Below are 20,570 nucleotides of genomic sequence, written 5' to 3' on the forward strand. Positions count from 1 at the left end.
TGATTTTTCCAGTGAGCTGCAATCCTCCTCCCTTTACTACCTGATAAAGTGTCTTGAGCCAGGATCTTTTCTTTTCTGTAGACTGAGGGGTAAACTTTGGGAGTGTACAGTGTTGCAGCTTTCCACCCATGGACACACACCACCACTCTTCTGTAAATACAAGGATTGTCTTGCTTTGCAGCTGCAGATGAACATTAGAGAGCTAATGTTGATACATCGTACAGATCCTTTCCACCCTTTAGTACAAAGGCACACTTTTAGTCCTTTACACTGGACAACTCAAACTTTAAAATTGAGTGTGATGCAGAAAGGTGTGTGATGGTTATTTGCCTATGCATATTTCAGGCAAATCCCTGTGGGAGCTGGTGGTGGAGCAGTTTGAAGACCTCCTGGTCAGGATCCTGCTGCTAGCTGCCTGTGTTTCCTTTGTAAGTATGACCCAGCTAATTAAAATGCCAGTGGCTCTCATTGTGTTTGCTCTCGATCTTGATTCTCAAATGTACCCTTATGGGATTTGAGACCCAAATTGGACATTGGCCAGGAAATTGCCACCTAATAAACTGCTCCATTAGCTTAAGGCAGCTTTATTCCCCTGTTAAAGGCTGTTCAACCTAGTTTGCGGTCCCTTTTCATGTGGAAACTTGTGTATTATGGGCTTTTCCATCCAGTGTTGATATGGTTTCAGTGAGGGGGAACAGGCAGAGCACTTCAGCTGAATTGGAAACAAAACTATCAATCAAAACTCCCTCTGCCGCAGCGCCTCAAACTGTGACCCTGGTTGCCGTCCGAGGGTGGTGAAGGTCGAAGAGGGGTGGAGTTGGGGGAATCCTGACTGCATAATAAGTTTTTTCCATCTATTACAGCATGTCCCGGGTGTCTCGGGGATGGAATTGCTGTTGCTATTTCTGAAAGTAGGAAAATTGCTCTAAAAATGTATATGACACAATGTATCTTCTCTAACTGTTCCCCGTGTTAGTGAGAGGCTCTGGAGTACAGGCGTGGGCTGTAACTGCAGGACTTTGGAGGAGTGTGGGCTCACTTTTCCTCATGTAAATCAGGCTTTCCTTACTTTAAAAAGGTTGTTTATAGTGGAACACTGCCCCGGTTCCACTGCCGCACAGACCCTTATGCTTTACTATGTCATCGTTGCCTGGAGAGGTTTCAGCTCAGTAACTAAAGCAAGGTTCCTGGTGACCCGATCTGACTTGAAATCAAAAATATGTTAAATACTCCAGAGCTGTTTTTTTAAATCACACAAATGTCAGAGCTTGTCTGTTGATGAATTATACTCTTATAGTCCTCTGTAGCCTTTCAACTTTTCTGTTTGCTCACTGTTTTGTATGTTTCCAGTATAATCAGGGAGTGGCTAAAGCCGAGTGGACTGGAGTGAAAAACCTTAACCTGGGACTCATTTGGCTGTTAGCTTGAACATCAAATTGAGATTTTTAGACTCAGATCTCATTTGCATGACACAGGAGTGCAGCTTGTTATCTGACAGAACAGATCAGTAGTAAGGCTACTTTATAACATATGTTGACAACAAATTTACAGAAAAAAAGGTCAAAATCAATTCACAACCAATAAAGTGAGCTACATACTTAATTGTGGCCCAGTTTATCAAATCATTGTATTATTATTTCTCTTTGTAATTTAACTATCTTCATGTTGCTGAAGCAGTCAACTGATAGTCAACTCTCACTCTGTTAGGGTTTAATAGAGCAGAGCAACATAGAAAGCCAAACTAGCCACCTGAAACAATCATTGCACTTCTTCGCTTTGAGTTTAGGGAAGAGAGAGGGCTGATCTTTTATTTGTTTTTCCACTACATGAAGTTAAATTAATGTCGGAGAGTTCAAGAGAGTACAGGAAGGGACTTTAAAAGTCAAGTGTCAGATGAACCTCCTTTGTTTACAGTACATTTTTCAATAGGTGACCTTATGATCAGTTTGATATGAATTAAATGTGTTTTCTTTCCATTTTCCTGATCACTGTGTGATGTTCCAAAACTCTGGAGACATTCAGATATAATAGGCCATCTGTCGGCATGTGTCTCAGCGTTCAGTTATGCATGTGGGGTGTGAAGAGTGCAGCGTTTAAAGCTGAAAGGAGAGATTTATTTTGGTGATGACGCTTTGATTTCCATGCAAAATGCTGAATTTGAGCTCAATTTTGTTTCAAATTTCCACCAGACTCCCAAACCCAAAAGAAAAACCCTACTCATCTCTCCATTTGAACAGCATGAAAGTAGGAGTTAGGTATTCAGACTGCTGCCTGAATGTGCACTGATTGTGTGAAGTGTCTTTTGAAGCGTCCTGACTGAGAGGACTGACATTGTTGCCCTCCAATCTCAGCTCAGTCAGAAGGGAGATTTACCGTCCCAAATGATGGGGAATGATGAGCTATCGACCAGGCTCAGGCTGCTGTGACTTACACGCTGCTGCTCAATACTCTGCAGAGAATATACTCTTTTATCATTTGATAAGCCCCATCAGAGCTTTGAAACATAGATCCACTTTATCTCTTCTTTTCTCTCTGCTGCTGCTTTTTTGTGCAGTTATTTTAATTTCTATATCTGCCCCGATAAAATAATGGAAACATAAACGTAAAATCATTTCTGTGCTGCATTGGGGAGCTTTTGCAGAAATGATTAGCATTCAGCTGCGATATTACATCTGGCTATGGAGAAGTAGCAAGAGAAGAGTAACATAAAAGTGATTCCATAGTATATTTGCAGTCTCTGTGGAGATGTTATTTGAGCCAGTTCTTTTAATTTAATAAAGTAAAATGGGTTTAGCATTCATTTAGATTTTTATTATAGGCTCATTGTGTACGATAGTTCACCTTGATACCTATGTACCACGGCGATTTGTAGCCTTTTCGAGGCATGTTTTTAAAGCAATTATAATAATTATTATTATTATTTATTAATAGAGGATCACGTGACTACTTGTGACTGAAAGGGGTCGGTCATAGCAACAAACTCACAAATATGACGTATATATTATGACGTGACTCTGCAGTTTCCCTCCGTACTACTGAGCTTTATAGTGTCTTTCAGGTCATTATTTTTGTTAACTAGTTAACAGCTAGCTAGCAAATGTAATGGAGCATTTGGCAGCTAAAGAGTCACATATATTTGTTAGATGTTTGCGGGGAGAAAAACAGAGGAATTGCTGTGTTCTGAGTCTACAAACAGTAGGATGGGTATCAAGCTGAACAAACTAAGTTGTAGAATAAAAAAGGAATAAGAAGAAGGTGGGAGCTGTGTTGCAGAAATCAAATGGGTTGATTTTAAATGACTTGAACAAACTGTTCCCTTCATATTAGAAGCATAGGATCAACTGATGCTGAAAAAACCCTGTACAAGGTCAGACAGGAGTTTAGGAGGTACACACTTTTAGAATCTCACATGCACTCAGTGATGTTGACCCACACAGGTACTTTGCATCATCAGATATCAGTTGCATCTCATATCAGATCTGAAGACAGAGATGTTAACTGCATATTAATGTTGAACGTCCTTTTATGAACTTATTTTAAATCCGCAGGGATATTCAACAAAAGTAACTTGTAGACATTCTGCCTCTGTCTTGCAGATAAAAGAGCAAAACACATATCACTCTCATTATTTTAAGTCAAATTTTATTTATTTATAAAATAAAAAATTTTAGCTGTTGACTGTTGTGTCAGTCAAACACACTCATGGTTCATGCTCAGGTACACAGTCGTCCTAAAAGACACTGTACCACAGAAAGAAGTAGATCTCTCATAATCCCTATGTAAATGTTAATTTGTGTGTGATTTTCCTACCATGAAAGAGCTGTTGTGTACTGGCTCTAACCTGTGTTACAAAATATGCTCCAGCAAAACTGGGCTTCCTCAGAATGACAGTGTTTTAAATTAGTCCAGTTCATTCAGTGTAATACCATGATTTTATTTCCCCAATGATCTAATTTCCTGCAGGATTTAATTTATTTTTATTGCTCTTGTCATTTTAGGCATCGTCTTGGTGCTCCAGGCAGCCCAACATTTTAGGGTTCTTGTCATTACTTCATATGTGCAAATTTATTTTGGTAAATTTTTGAGTATGAATGAACTTCCAGAAATCAAACTAAGGTGAACTAGAATGAATAACACCGTCTATTAAGTGGATAGAGAAATGTATATTAGACTCATCTGTATTGCCTTATTTTATTATAATTGTTTTGAATGCCCACAGCAGCTGTTGAAAAGAAAAAGAGAAAAGCAACAGCTTTTCCTGCTGGATGTGAGAAATGTTAGCTTTTCTTGTGTTTTCACTGTGCTCTGCAGTATCTTGCTCTTGCAGTTATTTCCAGCCTGAAATGTTTTCAGCCTCTAACAGTATTTACTGCAGGGGACAGGCCTGGACTCTCCTGGTCATTTCTCAGCCTTGCTGTTGCGAGTGCAGGCCATGATTTTATCTCCTCTGTCTTCAGCCATATAGCCACCAACTAGAGGTAGTTCTGCAGTTGCCAGAGGGTAGACAGACTGTAGAGTAGCTCAGAAAATTTGAAAGATAGAAATTATGACATCTACACATCAGTTTTAACATGTTAAAAGAAAGCAGCTGAAATACTAAGCTAGAAGTAGTTTTAACATTTCAACTATGATTTATATACGTACATACATACATACACACACACACACACACACACACACACACACACACACACATATATATATATATATATATATATAGGGTACAGTACTGTGTAAATGGGTTGACAATGACAGGGGTTGTGGGGCAACATCAGACAAAAGAAGGTTGGGAACCCCGGCCACAGTAACACACACACTTACTGGAACTGAGCAGCCTCTGTCCAAATACCATTTCAGTCTGGTTTTCTTTCTCCACATTTTCCCACACCATCATTCAGACATTTTTTCCTCCCAAACATGTTTCAGAGAAAGCAATCCAAATGTTTTTGGGCTACCATGGGACATAAGGAGTATAATATGTCTGTCTGCTAAGGTCATGTCTACTATTTGTTCACATAGGTGTTGGCTCTGTTTGAGGAGGGAGAGGAGACAACCACCGCCTTTGTCGAGCCTGTTGTTATTCTTCTCATCCTCATCGCCAACGCTGTTATCGGGGTCTGGCAGGTGAGATACACTCTTCACCCTGTGTCTCCGTGTAGAGAGTCTATGCACATGTGTAATGTTTCTTTCCAACGGGTGTTCTCATGGTTACAAAGGCTAACAATGGCTGAGGGGACAGTGTCAAAAAAAAACTAGTCCACCAGTTGTTGTAGGATTAATCTTTAGTGTCTTTTTATCCTTGTACTATATAATCAAACTGACACTATGTGTTGACATCTGTATGTCCAAGTAGCACATTGCAGTGGGATGAGGCTGTTGACAGTGGAACAGTTGAGTCCGTGCGTCAAGTCAAAACATAAACAAAGCACAGAGATGCAAAATGTCTTTTGGTTCATTTGTGCTGAAGAGGAAGCAGGAATTTTTGATGCAAGCATCAAAAATAGAGACAGGACGTCTATTAACACTTTGGGAACAAAGTCATAGTAAATCCTTGCTCCACAGTGTAACAAGTGGATCACTTTAAAAATGACCAAACTCTCTCTCTATATGTAAGTGTTATATATCTGAATTATATATAAATTTAGAGAGGATTTCATTTTCAAAAGCAATTCTTTCTCATTTAGTGAGCTTGGCCTGCTTATTTATTTATTTATTTTTTTTACCATACCATAAGCAGAATAACATGTTAGTGCAAGAGATTCAACTAGATTTATTAAAACATCAATTTGCTTAAATGTTTTAAAAATTGCCCTTGGCATGACTTCCTCTTCCATTTTCTGGTACATCTCTTTTGACAGGAGCGCAATGCTGAGAATGCCATCGAAGCTCTGAAAGAGTATGAACCTGAGATGGGAAAGGTGTATCGCATGAACCGCAAGGCTGTCCAGAGGATCAAAGCCAGAGACATCGTCCCAGGGGACATAGTGGAGGTGGCTGGTAAGCCGTTCCTCCAGTGAAACTCCTCCTGTCACTCAGACTAATTTATGCTTTGTATACTTCCAGAGGACCCTCGCTGCTGTCACCTAGGTGCCTGTATACTACCACTGCCACTGACATGCACAGAGACACACACTCACACAGCCTTTGCCACCCATTCATGAGTTTGGAAACACTGTTGGAATATCTCAGACTAGATTACATAAGAGTCTTTTCTCTGAATGTGCAGGTGCCAGGGCTGTTATCCAGTTGTGTCTATTTGTGTGTGTGTGTGTGAGGTTCTGTGTAAGTGGCTGTGGTCACCCCTTGTATTTAAGGCCCAGTTTAATTTTCCACAGCCTTCCCCTTCCCTTTGCTTTCCATGCTCTCAGTCTCACCACCTGGACACTGCTGGATGTTTGTCAGCTCCTCACTCACACTCCCCTATGTTACATACACACAATTCCCCTGCTGTAAACTCACCCCATGTGTGGGCAGCCTCGGCTAAAAATAGTCTTGTTGTCACTCTGGTTCCACAACATCTGTGTATGCCAGAGTTAATGGGTGAGCGACACACACACACAGCACCGAGGGGATCACTTTGCCGTCAACGTAACCAGTTTTTGGGAGTGTAACCTTCGCAAATGCACGGCTAGTGATTTGTCTCAAACGGCTTGCAGCGACGTGTGGGGAAGGGAGGCAGAGCTCAGGACGCTTGTGAGAGATCAGTGTTCATTCATAAGCACAGCACGGAGAGGCAAGGAGAGGGATTATACATGCCGCTTAAGTTACAGTGAAGCCTTGGCTCAATTCGATTTCAGCACAAGGTTTCAAAAATGAAAATTAAATCATCCATCCAAGTAACTATCACTGAGGAGTTCTCAGCCCAGCCCCCATAGGCAAGTCAGAATTATACATTTGCTGAAATTTTATTAAATTCACTAAATTGTTTCTCTTGCTATTTACACAGAGTCTAGTTTACATAACTTGCATGGGAAAGAGACATATTTGTGCGTGTGTGTGTGTGTGTTCATGTGACAGATAGCACTTCCTTGGAATTTTGGGCTTGTTACAGCCGGTGTCCTCAATCACACATGCATTCACACACAGCCAGAAGCAAACAAGCCCACACAGGTAGCAAAGCACCAGAATGACTCCACTCAACTCCCATCTACTGCCACTACCATCACCGTCACTGTCAACACCGGGCCGTGTCACCATGACAACGCTCCGTGCTCTGTGTCGCCGAAGTTCACAAGGGGTTGAAGTTTTAACGACACCTGTGATGACAGCACAGAGAACAGATATGACTTTAAATGAACCAGCTGCTGTTTGAATAAGCCAGCTGATATTATTGCTGGCTGTCAGCAGCTTCTAGTGTATCCATGTTGGTTGTCCCATTGTGGGGAGTGTTTGAGAGGGCAATACAACAACACTGGCTATTTTTTCTTATCTTCAGTGCTGTTTTATTCTATCTTTCTGTTGCTTTTTTAACAACTGGCCAAGGACAGTGAATGAAAAATGCCTGGTTCCAATGCTAACTTATTTTTTGTTGGTCAAAGAATAATAAACTAGTAAAATAAAATGAAACACATTTAGAAGAAGTTAAGAATTGACCTTGAACTGTAGTTTAGACACAGTGGGAAGTACAGAATGTGTTTACTGTCAGTTTACTTTAAGCAGAGGTACGATAGTGTTGCACACTGCTGCATTTTTGTAAAGTATACACAGTCATATATTCAGCACTTCGTCCCGTCTGACATAATCTTGTTGCTAAGCAGTTTTAAACAGGAGTAAACAGCTGAGGTAGGTACTGCACCACACAATCTTCTCACTTAGAAAATATGTGTGTCAGTGATCCTCACGCACACCCTTCTGACTGAAATACAGTATGTAGGGATACTGTGACAAAGAAAACAAATTAATATTTTCCTTTCCTACATTGATTTCCCAGGCTTTCCTGTACTTCAGATTAGCCCGTGGTTGTTCCATGGGAACTTTATGTTAGGGGGGTAAAATAAACTGTACGGAGGTCTCGGAAAAGGACACTGTTGACCACAAACACCTTTTGAGGAGAGAAAAGAACATAAATATATTTACTCAATTTTCCTCCGCTCTTGCCCACCTTGCCTTCTTGTAGGTACACTCCACTGATGCCAGACACGGTTATGACATAGTTGTGATTTGCGCCTCCACTGGAACTTTCCTCAGGTTTTTTTTTGTTTTTTTTTTTTGGAATGGAGTGACTGCAGTGGTCAGATTGTCAGGAACTCCTAGAGGGTTTGCATAGGACCTGAAACCCAGACCGAGCCATTGCCAGTAACGAGTCACGGTTATCCTGCACGTGAATGAAGACCTCTTTGCCAGTATATTATGCAAGACATTCAGATTTTGTTTGGAGTCCAGTTTTACCAAATGGAAAGAAAACTCTCACTGTTTAAACCAGCTGACTTCCACATTTGTTTTAATCATTTGTGCATGTGTTACATTCCAATGTATTAACAAATACTGAGGTACAATGATAATTTCAAATATTTTTAATATTAATAATAGCCAGACTAATGTCTGATCTTTTTAGTATTTTAAAGACTGCCTATCTGAACTCAGCATGGCTGTATTAGGATTTAAATTTCTCCTCTAGCAGATGGAGAGTGTCTGTGGGAGGCCATGGCAGAAAGTGAAGGTTTGATAGGGGAGCAGGAGTCCGTGGGTAGGCGTTTGAAAAGCCTCTCTTTTCTGCCCTCAGCCAGTCCTGCTACAGTGAACCTGTGGCCCCCAGCCACCTCCCACACAAACAAACCACACACTTCTCTCCCCCTCCGCCTCTCCTACTGTTGTTCTCTCAACCCCCTGGGTGTCAGACAGAGAAAGGTAGAGAAATACAGAAATGGAAGTGCAGGCTATTCAGCTTCAGTACGGAGTATGGCCTCTTCATCTGTCTCTCTCTCTCTCACCATCTCTGTCCCGTCAGGAAAACGACTGTGAAAAGTTCCCCTCGAGTCTCAGGGCTTTGAGCAAATGCCAAAAGGAGATGATGGAGCTCGGAGAGAAATGGAGAAAGATCATGAAATGAACACTCAGAAACGCATCAGCATGAGGCTACTTTGAAAAGTTTTCACAGTGAAGTGTGCTCGTACAGGAGTGAGTGAGAGTCTTTCAGTGCGTGAGCAAGGAAAAGTAGAAAAGCAGCACGATGTCCAAGCTTTTCATGTTGAAAAGCCACAGCAGATTCACTGGGAGTCCTTATTTTGCTTGTGATTAACGCTGAGAAGCACTGACAGCTGAGGACTCTGAGTTGGCATTAATGAGACTCTTATTACACAAAGTAATGATCGAGTCTTTTTCCTTGTCTCTTGTGCTGGAAAGAAACAAGTGAAGGATATTACATCTGTCTGGAGTGTTTGGAGCCATTTCCCCCTCCTCTGCTTTGAAATGATTGCCACTGACTACATCAAATGAGCCATTTTTCATAAGCCAGCTCTGACCTGCTTTTATGAAAATATTTTCATTAAATGTTCATTGTCAGGTTCTGACAAAGAGGAAGCAATAACCATTTTGTTTTGGGGCATTAGATACTTAGCTCTAGCTAAGAAAATATACGAGTTTAATATGCAGGGCTTAATAAGCAGACTATAAGACTATGACGGAGAAGATGAAATGCATTTTGTGGATTTAGTGTAGGCTTCATCTGTAGTGTATGTCTAACGTGTGAGGAAGTGGTGTATCAGAGGAACAGAGAGCAATGCAGAGAGTGAAGAGAGAACAAACGGGAGGTGAAATAATCGATCATTTTAAAACAGCAACGTGACTCCATCAAGGCTGTATCGAGCCGTTGTTTACTTGCGGCTGCAGCCTGAGCCCAGGCTGAACTTACCGATGTTTCTTTGCTTAAGGATTTATTGTTTGAACACAGACACTCGATAGGGTGCAACTGAGTGTTCACCTGCAGCTACACTTGTGGAGTCCTCTGAGGGGTTCAACACAAGCCGAAGGTCAAACTTATTAGGAGGACACTATTCTTTTCACTGTCTTGTTTTCTTTATGTTCTTTGTATTGGTGCATTACCTCCACGTAGATGTGCATTTTTCAACCATGCCAGCAATGTGACTCTTGTGATGGCAATGTTGGTCTGTCAGTTGGTTAGTCAGTCATTCAACCTAGACTGAAATGTCTTAAAAACTACTAGTGGATTACTGTGACGTTTTGTACAGAAATTCATGGTCCCCAGAGGATGAAGTGTAATTACTTTGGTGATACCCTGACCTTTCCTTTATTGCAGCAAGCAGGTTGACATTTGTGGTTCAGAGTGAAATATCTTGAGAACTGTTGGATGGATTGCCACAAAATGTATTTCTGATATTCAAGGTTTCTTGAAATTCTAATGACTGGTAATCTTTGACTTTTCCTCTGTTCACCATCAGCAGGTCTAGGATTTTACTTTATTCAGTGAAATAGCTTGATGGACTGGACTGGGACAAACATTTGTACAGACATTGATCTTAGGTGATGTATCACAATGGTTATCCTCTGATTTTTCCTTGGGTGAAATGTCCCAACAACTATTGGGTGTATTGCTGTGAAATCTGCTATATACAAGGTCCATAGAGGATAAATTGTAATAAGCTGATGATCTCCTGACTCCATCATTCACCGTCATCAATAAGAATTTCAGTTTGCCCACTAACTGCAAAACTAATGACATTCCCATCAGCCTCAGTTAGCATGCTAACAAGCTAAACTAAGCTAAAGATACTTGCTAAAATCAGAACATTAGCATTCACAGTGTAGGCACGTTAGCATACGGTACTGATGCCCAAAACACCACCGTGCAAGTACAGCCTCAGGGGCATGGCTGTAGACTCTTAACCTTGTTCAGCTTAAATAGATTTTCCTTCTTTGAATATTTCAACATTCATTTTTGGTAACCTCAGCCTGTTGTGTGTTTTTTTGTTTTGTTTGTGTTTTTGTCAGTTGGTGACAAGGTGCCTGCTGACATCAGAGTGACCTCTATAAAGTCCACCACCCTGCGAGTGGACCAGTCCATCCTCACAGGTACTTTTCATCTCTCATAAAACGCTGATCAAATTCTGCTTAAAGGCTTTCACATAATTCAGAGTATCCTCCCTTTATTGTACCTTTACTGAATAAACTAAGGTTATAAGCACTCTACAATTCTACTGTCTATGATAGTAGTTTCTACACCTTTAGGCTTTGTTTGGCTCCGCCACTGTCGAAAAACATCCCATTTATGGTCTAATAATCACCTGTCACACTTGAAAATCTAATTCTGTTCAATTGTCTCATTTCTTTTCTTAAGGGGAGTCTGTGTCTGTCATCAAACACACTGACCCTGTTCCTGACCCCAGAGCTGTCAACCAGGACAAAAAGAACATGCTGTTTTCTGTAAGCACATGCCCCTGCAGCTCACTGAGTCACATTTATCTTCTGCTGTCATTGCAAAAATTTATGTCAATATACACAAACCTATAAAACACTGAATTCACACAGTCACCAAATTTGAATAGATTTTATATTACTTCTCTTGTGATCTAGAGATAGCTTAATGTATGTTAATGATTCATCACTCCGTTTGATGGAAACTCTCTTTTCTGCAGTATGACTGATTTCATCAATGATGTTGTCAGACAGATGAAAATCAAGTTCTGATGTTCATTTGACTGATTTTTTTTCTGCTTTACTTCCCTGTGCTCATTTATTTTTTATTTTTCTCAGGGCACCAACATTGCTGCAGGCCGCGCCATAGGTGTTGTCGTCGCTACCGGCGTGGCCACAGAGATCGGTAAGATCCGTAATCAGATGGCATCTACAGAGCAAGAGAAGACGCCGCTGCAGCAGAAGCTGGATGAGTTCGGCCAGCAGCTCTCCAAGGTCATCTCCCTGATCTGCGTGGCTGTGTGGGTTATCAACATTGGCCACTTCGGGGACCCCGTCCACGGTGGCTCCTGGGTCAGGGGTGCCATTTACTACTTTAAGATCGCTGTGGCTCTGGCTGTGGCCGCCATCCCTGAGGGCCTGCCTGCTGTCATCACCACCTGCCTGGCCCTCGGCACGCGTCGCATGGCCAAGAAGAACGCCATTGTTCGCAGCCTGCCCTCTGTTGAGACACTGGGCTGTACCTCTGTTATCTGCTCTGACAAGACTGGCACCCTCACCACCAACCAGATGTCTGTTTGCAGAGTAAGTGGCAATTAGAAAGCTAAAACATTTTTTGATTGAGGATTTGACTGTTGATAATACAGTTTACTGCATAGATCAGTGTATTACTGTATGCATTCCTTCAAAACAGTTGAATTTGTTCCAGAGCAGAAACTGAAGCCTAATCATTTAATTTCCACATCCTGTTGTTTGATTGACACTTCTAAGAAAGCTTCTGGGAACTCCCTCTGAAAAAGTGTTGTGGAGATGAATTCTACAAGTGTTTGCTGTTATTTATTGATGCCAATCTTCACAGTTCATCCATCTTTGAGGTTTTTTTTCCCATCTGTGTGTGTGTGTGTGTGTGTGTGTGTATGTGTGTGTGTTTTTCTTTTTGTGCAAGTGGAGCGTGGAGAAGGATGGAAAATCCTTGTGGTGTCGTAATGTTTACCTCTTCTTGGCAGGTATGAGATTAGGAGTAGTACAGGCTGGCAGGGCACTACAGTATATCACCAGATCAGCTCACACATTGAGGGTTTCCAAAATGTCACATCGCCTGAATAAACACAATAACGGTGATCCATATCCTGAACTGTCTTTAGGTTTCAATGAACAAATGGTGTATATATAATTACATTAGAGAGCAAACACAGAAAGATATTATCCACAGGTATTCATGAGCGCTCTGTAGCACACAGCCTCACCCTTTCCTTTGTGTCTGTCAGTGTGTGTGCGTTGCTTGCTAGCCATCTTTGCTCGAAGCACAGAGTAAATGCCAGCGCTGCTGTTTGTCTTGGCTCCTGATGAAGGCTCTAGTTCTATGCACACACATGCACACATACTCGCACACATGCGCAAGCACACGCACACCTAAGCTCCTTTAGCACATCTTGTCCTTACATCCTCCATCTCACCTCTCACCTCAGCTAATGACCTCAGAGTTACTGGCCAGTACAAGTAGGGCAGCACTAAATCCATGTACAGACAGGGCTGGTATCAGAGGACTGTGTTGGCAGCACTGTCCATGATTTCATGTTAGTTTATTGATTACTGAAGGAGGGTTCCTTACTTTTGTAAGCTGCCATGACTGGATCCAAAATGCAGTGACCATAATAGAGAAAATACCAACACTACTATCACTTAAAGAAAAGAGAGCAGTATTATAATAATATTAATGTAAAGTCATTGATGCTAATTCCATAAATAATTTCTTTATATGCCTCAAATACAAATTTCTAGAAATAATAAGTCCTCCTTCACCAACATACACTGTTCATAAACTCTGTAGCTTGGATTTGGACAGACGATAATGATAACAATTGTCTAACTAATGCAGTTCATAAGCATAAATCTTTTAGTCGTAGTCAATCTTAAGTGATAGCCCACTTAAAAGAACCTACAGAGTATAACTTTAGCTGGACGGCATCAACTGTGGCCACAATTGACAATTACAGAACCATGCTAAATACTAAAATGTTGTTTTCAAAGTCATGTTGTTTTGATATTTAATGGCTGTAATTAATGTAGAGGCTGACTGAGTATAGTCCTTTGTGTTTGGACATGACCTACTGTGGTCAAGAAAAATACATAGACTACTATATGATCATCTTAGTCTCTATTACTTAATTTGTGTTTCAAAATGGAGTTTGGAGGAGGACCATGCACTTCCTGTGCAGCAGACACTCTTGATCTTGCCATAGAAATGCCCCTCCCTCCCCTTTCTCTCAGAGATGACGTGGAGTGTCTGTGTGATTAATGCGTAGCAGCAGGGAGTTCCCTCTAGTAGGAAGGACACAGAGGAGTGATCTCACCACACTCCTGAAACCCTCCCAGGCAAAAAAAAAGAAAAAAAGAGTGAGGCAGACTGACGTTGGTAAATACTGACCTTCTGCTTCCACCTATACTCCCTGGCCTGCTGCTCTCAGCTCCCTGGTTGGAGATAACGGGGCACATACACACTCATGTTCTCGCAAAGAAAAAATCAGACTTCCTCTTTGCAGTTTTTTTTTCGTCATGGTGTTTCCTGGAGATAGTCATTTTTGTGGCTGTTTAACTCATCTCTCCTCTTGTTTCTCCTATGTTCGGACTGCTTTGTGTGTTCTGTTTTTTTTTTGTTTTTTTTTTGTCAAGGTTTAACACCCACATGAATGTTTGCCCAGGCTTATCCATCTGTGCTTATCCTTGGACTGGTGTCCAGCCAGTGGCCCTGATAGGGCTGTGTGTCTCCCTTGCCTCGGGGGTATCCCCGTATCGGCAGGATTTCCAGGGATTCCCCTTTGTATCCTGACATTGTACTTCCCTTTTCCCTTCACACACACATGCAGAGACTCACACACACACACACACGTACACATAAAAAGGGTAACTCACCATTCATCCCCACACAAGCTCAGAGGTAGGGAGTAGAAGAATATAAACTTGTGCCACTACCACTGAGGCACATGGATCACACTGTGCCTTGTTTCCTTGGAGACCACAGCAGATCAGAGAGTGAGGAAAACTGACCACGGATGGAAGAAAATCCTTTTTTTATTCCTCAGGCCCAACTTTGTGTGTGCTCTGAGTAGTCACTGTTGATACAGAATTGTTGAAGAGCGTAGCAAGCTTGATGACCGTAAATAATTTCTCAAGAATTGAGCAGAAGGGTGAGGCTATTTAAAAGAACCTTAAAGAGACAGTACACTTGATAAAAAATAAAAAATGTAATAGTAATTCCAGGATCCCTTTTTTGAGATATGGCTGGCAGAGATGTAGTAAAGTAGTAAAAAAATAATAATAATAAGTATGTCACCATCTGTCTAGCTAACATGTTGTGTCTAATGTGGCTTTTTATTTCTTTGAGGTTAATTTGTTGTGTACAAAATATAGAACAGTAAGAATAAATAACCTTAGCAAGTTGAATTTTTCCTGTTAACCCAGTCCCAGGCACCCAGCTCACACAGCTTAAACCTTTACACAAACATATTAACCCACAAATCACAATGATCAAGACTGCATATGAAAGTTACCAAAAAACCAAAACTAAATACATAGAACAAAAGATTTTTCAAAAGTAATGGGATAATGTGACTTTTGAATTTAGCTATTCATATTTCAGATTGGTTAATTAGGTGGTTAGTGATGTTACAAGTGTGAATGAATACTACAGGAAACCACCCTGCATCATCAGAAATGTAGTGGAGGGTGTGTGTGTTTACAGCGCAGCCAAACAAACTCACTTTATTTAATGCACAACAAATTGCAGCTTTGATCTAATTCCATCATCATGTAGTCTTCCACACAATCCATCACCTTTAGCGCTAACCTGAGACAAATACAGTGTATTTCCTGTGAGTGCTGTTTTACCTGTAGAATGCTTTTAATGTAGGTTTGCATTATCAATAACAATACAGCTCTAATAGTGTGCTGGGATAGTGAACAGTAAACAGTGAGGCTGATCTAAATGAGATAAACAGTGATGCTGTGTTAGATGCATACATTGTTTTCCATGGATCCCTCATGCTATGGAAGGGAATTTAGATCCTCTGTCAGAATGGCAGATTCCACCACTAAGACTGAAAACTACTATACATAGAAGTTATTACTGAATGTAAATGCATTTCATGACTATTGCTAATATCAAAAACAAGGTCTTGGTCAATGGAAAAATAACAGTGACAGTCACAGTTACAATTACACAGATGAATTAAGCTCATACAGCTACAACTTCATATCTCCCTCCCAATTTTGGCACTGTTCATCAGAGTAAAAGAAGGAAAATGTCAACATGGTTGATGTCAGAAATTACAAATGCAAAATTGCGTGTTCTCACAAAAGCTATAATCTCACAGAGGCTATAATCATGAATCAGTATGACAGTTATTTATAACTGTGTTTCTTCTTGTCCAGACAAGACCACAGCAGTTGACTAAATGTAGTAACCCTGTTGCCTCAGAGGGTTGTTAAGGAATAATTACTCCGTTAAGAGACTCACACATACCTTTTAGGCTCATATGCAAGAGGGACCCCAACTGCCCCACATCTTAAGTCTACAATAGATTTTATGCTCCTCTTTAAATTGATTGGTGCTGTTAAGTCAGTTACACACACAAACACATATATTGGCAGAGGAATTGAGAAGGAAACTAAATTTAACCAAACTGCTTCATTAATTCTTCAATCAGCTGGACATAATGGAGTCTCAAACAGAGTTAAATGAGGTTATAAGGATGCTGTCCTTCTATGTACGTGTGTGTTTACTGTTTGCTGAACTTAAGTGTCAAGTTCTAAAAAAGTGAATAGAGATGGAGAGCAGTCTGTTTAGCCTGTTGTGAATATATGTATTTCAATCAGATAAGGCGTTTAGATGCAGACACAGGTTTTGCGCTGTGAATGGTGCCGTGGCCCATTCTTATAAACCACCAGCCACAGCACTCCTTCCTTGTTTTTATTGTTTATATATTAGTATTACCAGCACATCGTGAACCGCCCCTCCTGGGGGAATTTCAGGAAGAAGATTTGCCAACAAAGCAGCCAACAAAGCAAATCCTTGGACAGCTCTGGGACTCTAGCTCTTTCTCCTACTTTCTCTGACTTATGCTTTGTTTTTCTGCAGTTGACTGGAGCGTGTACAGTAGTGTGAGTGACTGATGAAACTTAACATCAAGACATGTGAGCAGTGCAACTCCCGTGTTGCCTGCGTGTTTAGAGACACTAAAGAATCTGCAATACAATACAATACAGTGACAGCTGCACAAACTGGTTGTCACTGAGTGGAAAAGCCTTCAGCTGAGGGGTTTTCTTGCCACTCATAGTTTGAACTGTACCTCTCCAGTGACCACTTTTCCAGTCTACAGCGTATTATATTTTCATAATGACCCACAACCTTTTATTTATCCGGAGCAGATTAAGAAGCAAGGCAAGAATAACTGGTTTTTAGCAGCACTATCTTGTGTTTACTCAAGATGCAGCCTTTATTTAACTATAAGAATGTTTTGACACCATATCGTTATGTGTGAATTGGATGCTGTTACTACAGGAGCAGTAAATCACCTGGTGGTTCAACTGTTTAAGATGTACTGACATCACCACTACAATTCCACATTTGCTTATTGTGACAGTGAAGGTGTATTATATTACCTGTATGAGCCAAACAACATAAGGGCAGGCCTCAACTGCAGAGTTGCTCATTCAGACCAGTTTTCATAAGAATTCATTACCAATAAAACACACCTTGCTCACTTTAATAGACTTAGTGATGAAAACAAAGAAAAGGGGTCAGGTAAGGTTGTAGATGATAAGGGAAGAATAGTTTGTGTCAAAAGTAGTCGGTACTGTGACAGCCTACTCCCATGTTGGTTAACGCTACATCTCCGTCCACAGGACAGTCAGTGGGTCCACTTTAAACTCTCATTCACATTTCAAACTAACAAGGTTCTTTTTTACGACTCCAGATAGACTGACACAGATTTCTTCATTTGACACATTCTTGCTATTTAAGAGCACTGGGCAGCCACAGCAAACAAGAACCAACTGCAGTTCTGACTAATTAACTAACTATACCACCTCTGTTTGTGTTTGCCTTTTTCCTCTCCAGATGTTCATCACAGATAAGGTGGAAGATTCAAACTGCACCCTTCATGAGTTCTCTATAACTGGTTCTACATATGCCCCTGAGGGACAAATGTGAGTATCATAGTTTAAACATGTATTTCTTTTATTGGCAAAAGTCTGTCTATACCTTTAATAGCTCATTGAATAAAAGAATGTGTCTCTGATTTCAGATTTTACCAATGCATTTTACTCTGAACTCAAGTACTCTGAAGTATCTTTAAAACAAGATATAATATAAATAGATGTAGTCAAGCAAATTGTGTCTGTGGTCCAAGATGTGATACATCACTGCTAATGATTCACCACAACTGTAGCCAGTGCTCAGTGTGTTGCTATGGCAGTTTTTGTGATTGCCACGGTAATAGTCGGTGAACCTATGTGTTTCTGTTGCTGTTTGTAATGTGTAAACTATCTTGCTAAACCATACCTCAGCTGTTCTGTATTCCTATTGAATTACACACTGTCTTGGTTGTAATTGTTCTAGTGTGGAGTGAATTTGGGCATATAATCTGAACAAATGGTTTATTTTGATTTCTGCTATGTCAGAAGGACTTTTTTTATATCAGTAAATATGCATTTGTGGAGGTAATAGGTAGGTGGCTAGTCATTATGTGGGAGAAGGATTTCTGCAGTTCATTGTGTATGCATGTTGTTTATTTCACTGTTTGGTGAGTACAGCATTCTGACTCTGCATGAACCTGTCGATTTCATAACAGCAGAGTGTGGGTTATTGTGTGGGAGCTTCGCTAGCAACCGTTGCAATCTCTACTGGGAAGGGATCCATGGTTGTCATGCAATCAGCACTGCTTGTCAGGAACACACACACACACGCACACACACACACGCACGCACGCACGCACGCACGCACGCACACACACACACACACACACACACACACACACACACACACACACACACACACATACACATACACACATGGTTTACTACTGTACAACCACTGTTTCTTCAGTCAACTTTGGAAAGCTAAACAACTAAATGTCTTCCCTGCTCATAAATATTGATGAGGTTACTGTGTCTGAGGTGTAGTGAACTGTGAAGTGCTTCTCCCTTGTGTGTTCCTGTTGTGAGTGACGTTCCTGTGTGTGTGTGTGTGTGTGTGTGTGTGTGTGTGTGTGTGTGTGTGTGTGTTTGTTTGTGTATTTCCCTCTAGACTGAAAGGAGACAGGCCTATCCAGTGTGGTGACTATGATGGACTTTTGGAGTTGGCCACTGTGTGCTCTATGTGCAACGACTCTTCACTGGACTACAATGAGGTCATTAACACACACACACACACACAGACATATACATTTTCAAATTTCTATGCAAAATAAACCTGTAACACATTGTGTAGGCCAGGTTTCTTTGCAAATGTCCTCATGCATTTACAGTATATAATTACACATACTGTAAATGCAAAGACTCCATGAAAGGTAGCACTGAAATACCCCCAGACACACTACAGAAAGCCTTTTCTTCTTCTTTCCTTCTGCGGAGCTAATTTTACTCTGATGCACAATCTTTTTCTCTGGTTTGGATTGCTTTCTCACCTCTTTGTTATCACCATGTTATCATGGTAACCACGCTGAGGAGAGAGGCCAGGGACAAGGCACTTCTCAGCTTCCATCTATCCTCCCTAGAATAACTGTTTCTCTTCTCATAAGTGGTCGTTTTGCCACCAATTTTGTACATTTTTTTGAATAAAGAGCCTGAGTGTGAGATCAAAGAGTGCTAAACCAGGAGAGAGAGAGGGAAAGAAGGTGAGAGAGATAGAGATAGAGAGAGAGAGAGAGAGAGAGAGAGAGAGAGAGAGAGAGAGAGAGAGAGAGAGAGGAGGGTAGAGCAGCCGAGTGTTGGAGAGGTGCGAGGTGTTTTATTGCTGTCTGTGCTTGGTCACACAAACAAATGATGTGTGGTACGCCATTACTGCTTCATCTCACCTACTCCACTTCTCAGCTGGCGAGGGCACACATTTAAAACCACTTTAAATGTATGACTCAAAGTTTGTGGAGGCAGAGGTGAAGGACCTACAGATCTGCTCACAGCATGTCTCCCCTGGAGTTGCCTCTGTGTCATCTTGAAGAGGATTGTTCATATTTTACAGTGGACTGTATGAGTGTGTGAGGCTGTTTCTCCTCAGATTTGATCTTAACTATATCATTAGGAATGTGTCTGAATGTAATGACTTACTGTATTACTTGGCTTTTATAGAATCCCGTCTAAGCCCAAGAAACAGCTCAGGAGCATGTTTTGATGTATTTCTGTTCTCTCATAGGCCAAAGGTGTTTATGAGAAGGTGGGTGAAGCCACAGAGACGGCTCTCACCACCTTGGTGGAGAAGATGAATGTCTTCAAGACTGACCTAACTGGACTCAGCAAGGTGGAACGTGCTGGGGCCTGCAACTCGGTAAGTTACGTATAAAGATGTGTGTAGTTAGAAAGAAGTGAGACCTTACCAGATATGTGTAGCCCACTCCTCACCTCTCCTTGAGGCTAGAGGCTCCAGGCTACATAGGCAGCTACTAGCATAACACACCCGAATTTCTAACTAAATCCTTGGTGGTAAAGTTGCATTATGGGTAATGTATGTGCCAGAATTTGACAGGGAAGAAGAATGTGTAGAACAAAAAAGACAAAACCTCCATCATCAATTGTGATTTTTTTTTTTTTAAACTGTCCATCATCAGTCCCACAGTTGAAGCCAGAGAACTCTTTGAATGTCCAGTCAATGATGTATGACAGGTTTAAACCAAGACAAGTCAGTATAGTATTAATGTTCATTCATTCATTCAGTTACAGTGAAAACACTGGTTGCTTCAACAGCTGGCATATGTGCCGCAGGCTCT

General features: G+C 41.0%; 1 protein-coding gene across 1 annotated transcript in view; it reads left to right on the forward strand.

Moving 5' to 3' along the window:
• The window catches only part of atp2a3 (ATPase sarcoplasmic/endoplasmic reticulum Ca2+ transporting 3), a 44,309-nt gene that overhangs the window by 12,119 nt on the left and 11,620 nt on the right, over window positions 1-20,570 (forward strand). Inside the window, exons 3-11 of the mRNA XM_018691843.2 lie at window positions 346-428; window positions 5,020-5,124; window positions 5,859-5,997; window positions 10,948-11,028; window positions 11,294-11,379; window positions 11,710-12,174; window positions 17,708-17,796; window positions 18,896-18,998; window positions 20,000-20,131. Coding sequence (XP_018547359.1) covers window positions 346-428; window positions 5,020-5,124; window positions 5,859-5,997; window positions 10,948-11,028; window positions 11,294-11,379; window positions 11,710-12,174; window positions 17,708-17,796; window positions 18,896-18,998; window positions 20,000-20,131 — 1,283 coding nt within the window. The remainder of the gene's footprint in view (window positions 1-345; window positions 429-5,019; window positions 5,125-5,858; window positions 5,998-10,947; window positions 11,029-11,293; window positions 11,380-11,709; window positions 12,175-17,707; window positions 17,797-18,895; window positions 18,999-19,999; window positions 20,132-20,570) is intronic.

The sequence above is a fragment of the Lates calcarifer genome, linkage group LG20 (genome assembly GCF_001640805.2).
Source record: "Lates calcarifer isolate ASB-BC8 linkage group LG20, TLL_Latcal_v3, whole genome shotgun sequence".
NCBI classification, from domain to species: Eukaryota; Metazoa; Chordata; class Actinopteri; family Centropomidae; genus Lates; species Lates calcarifer.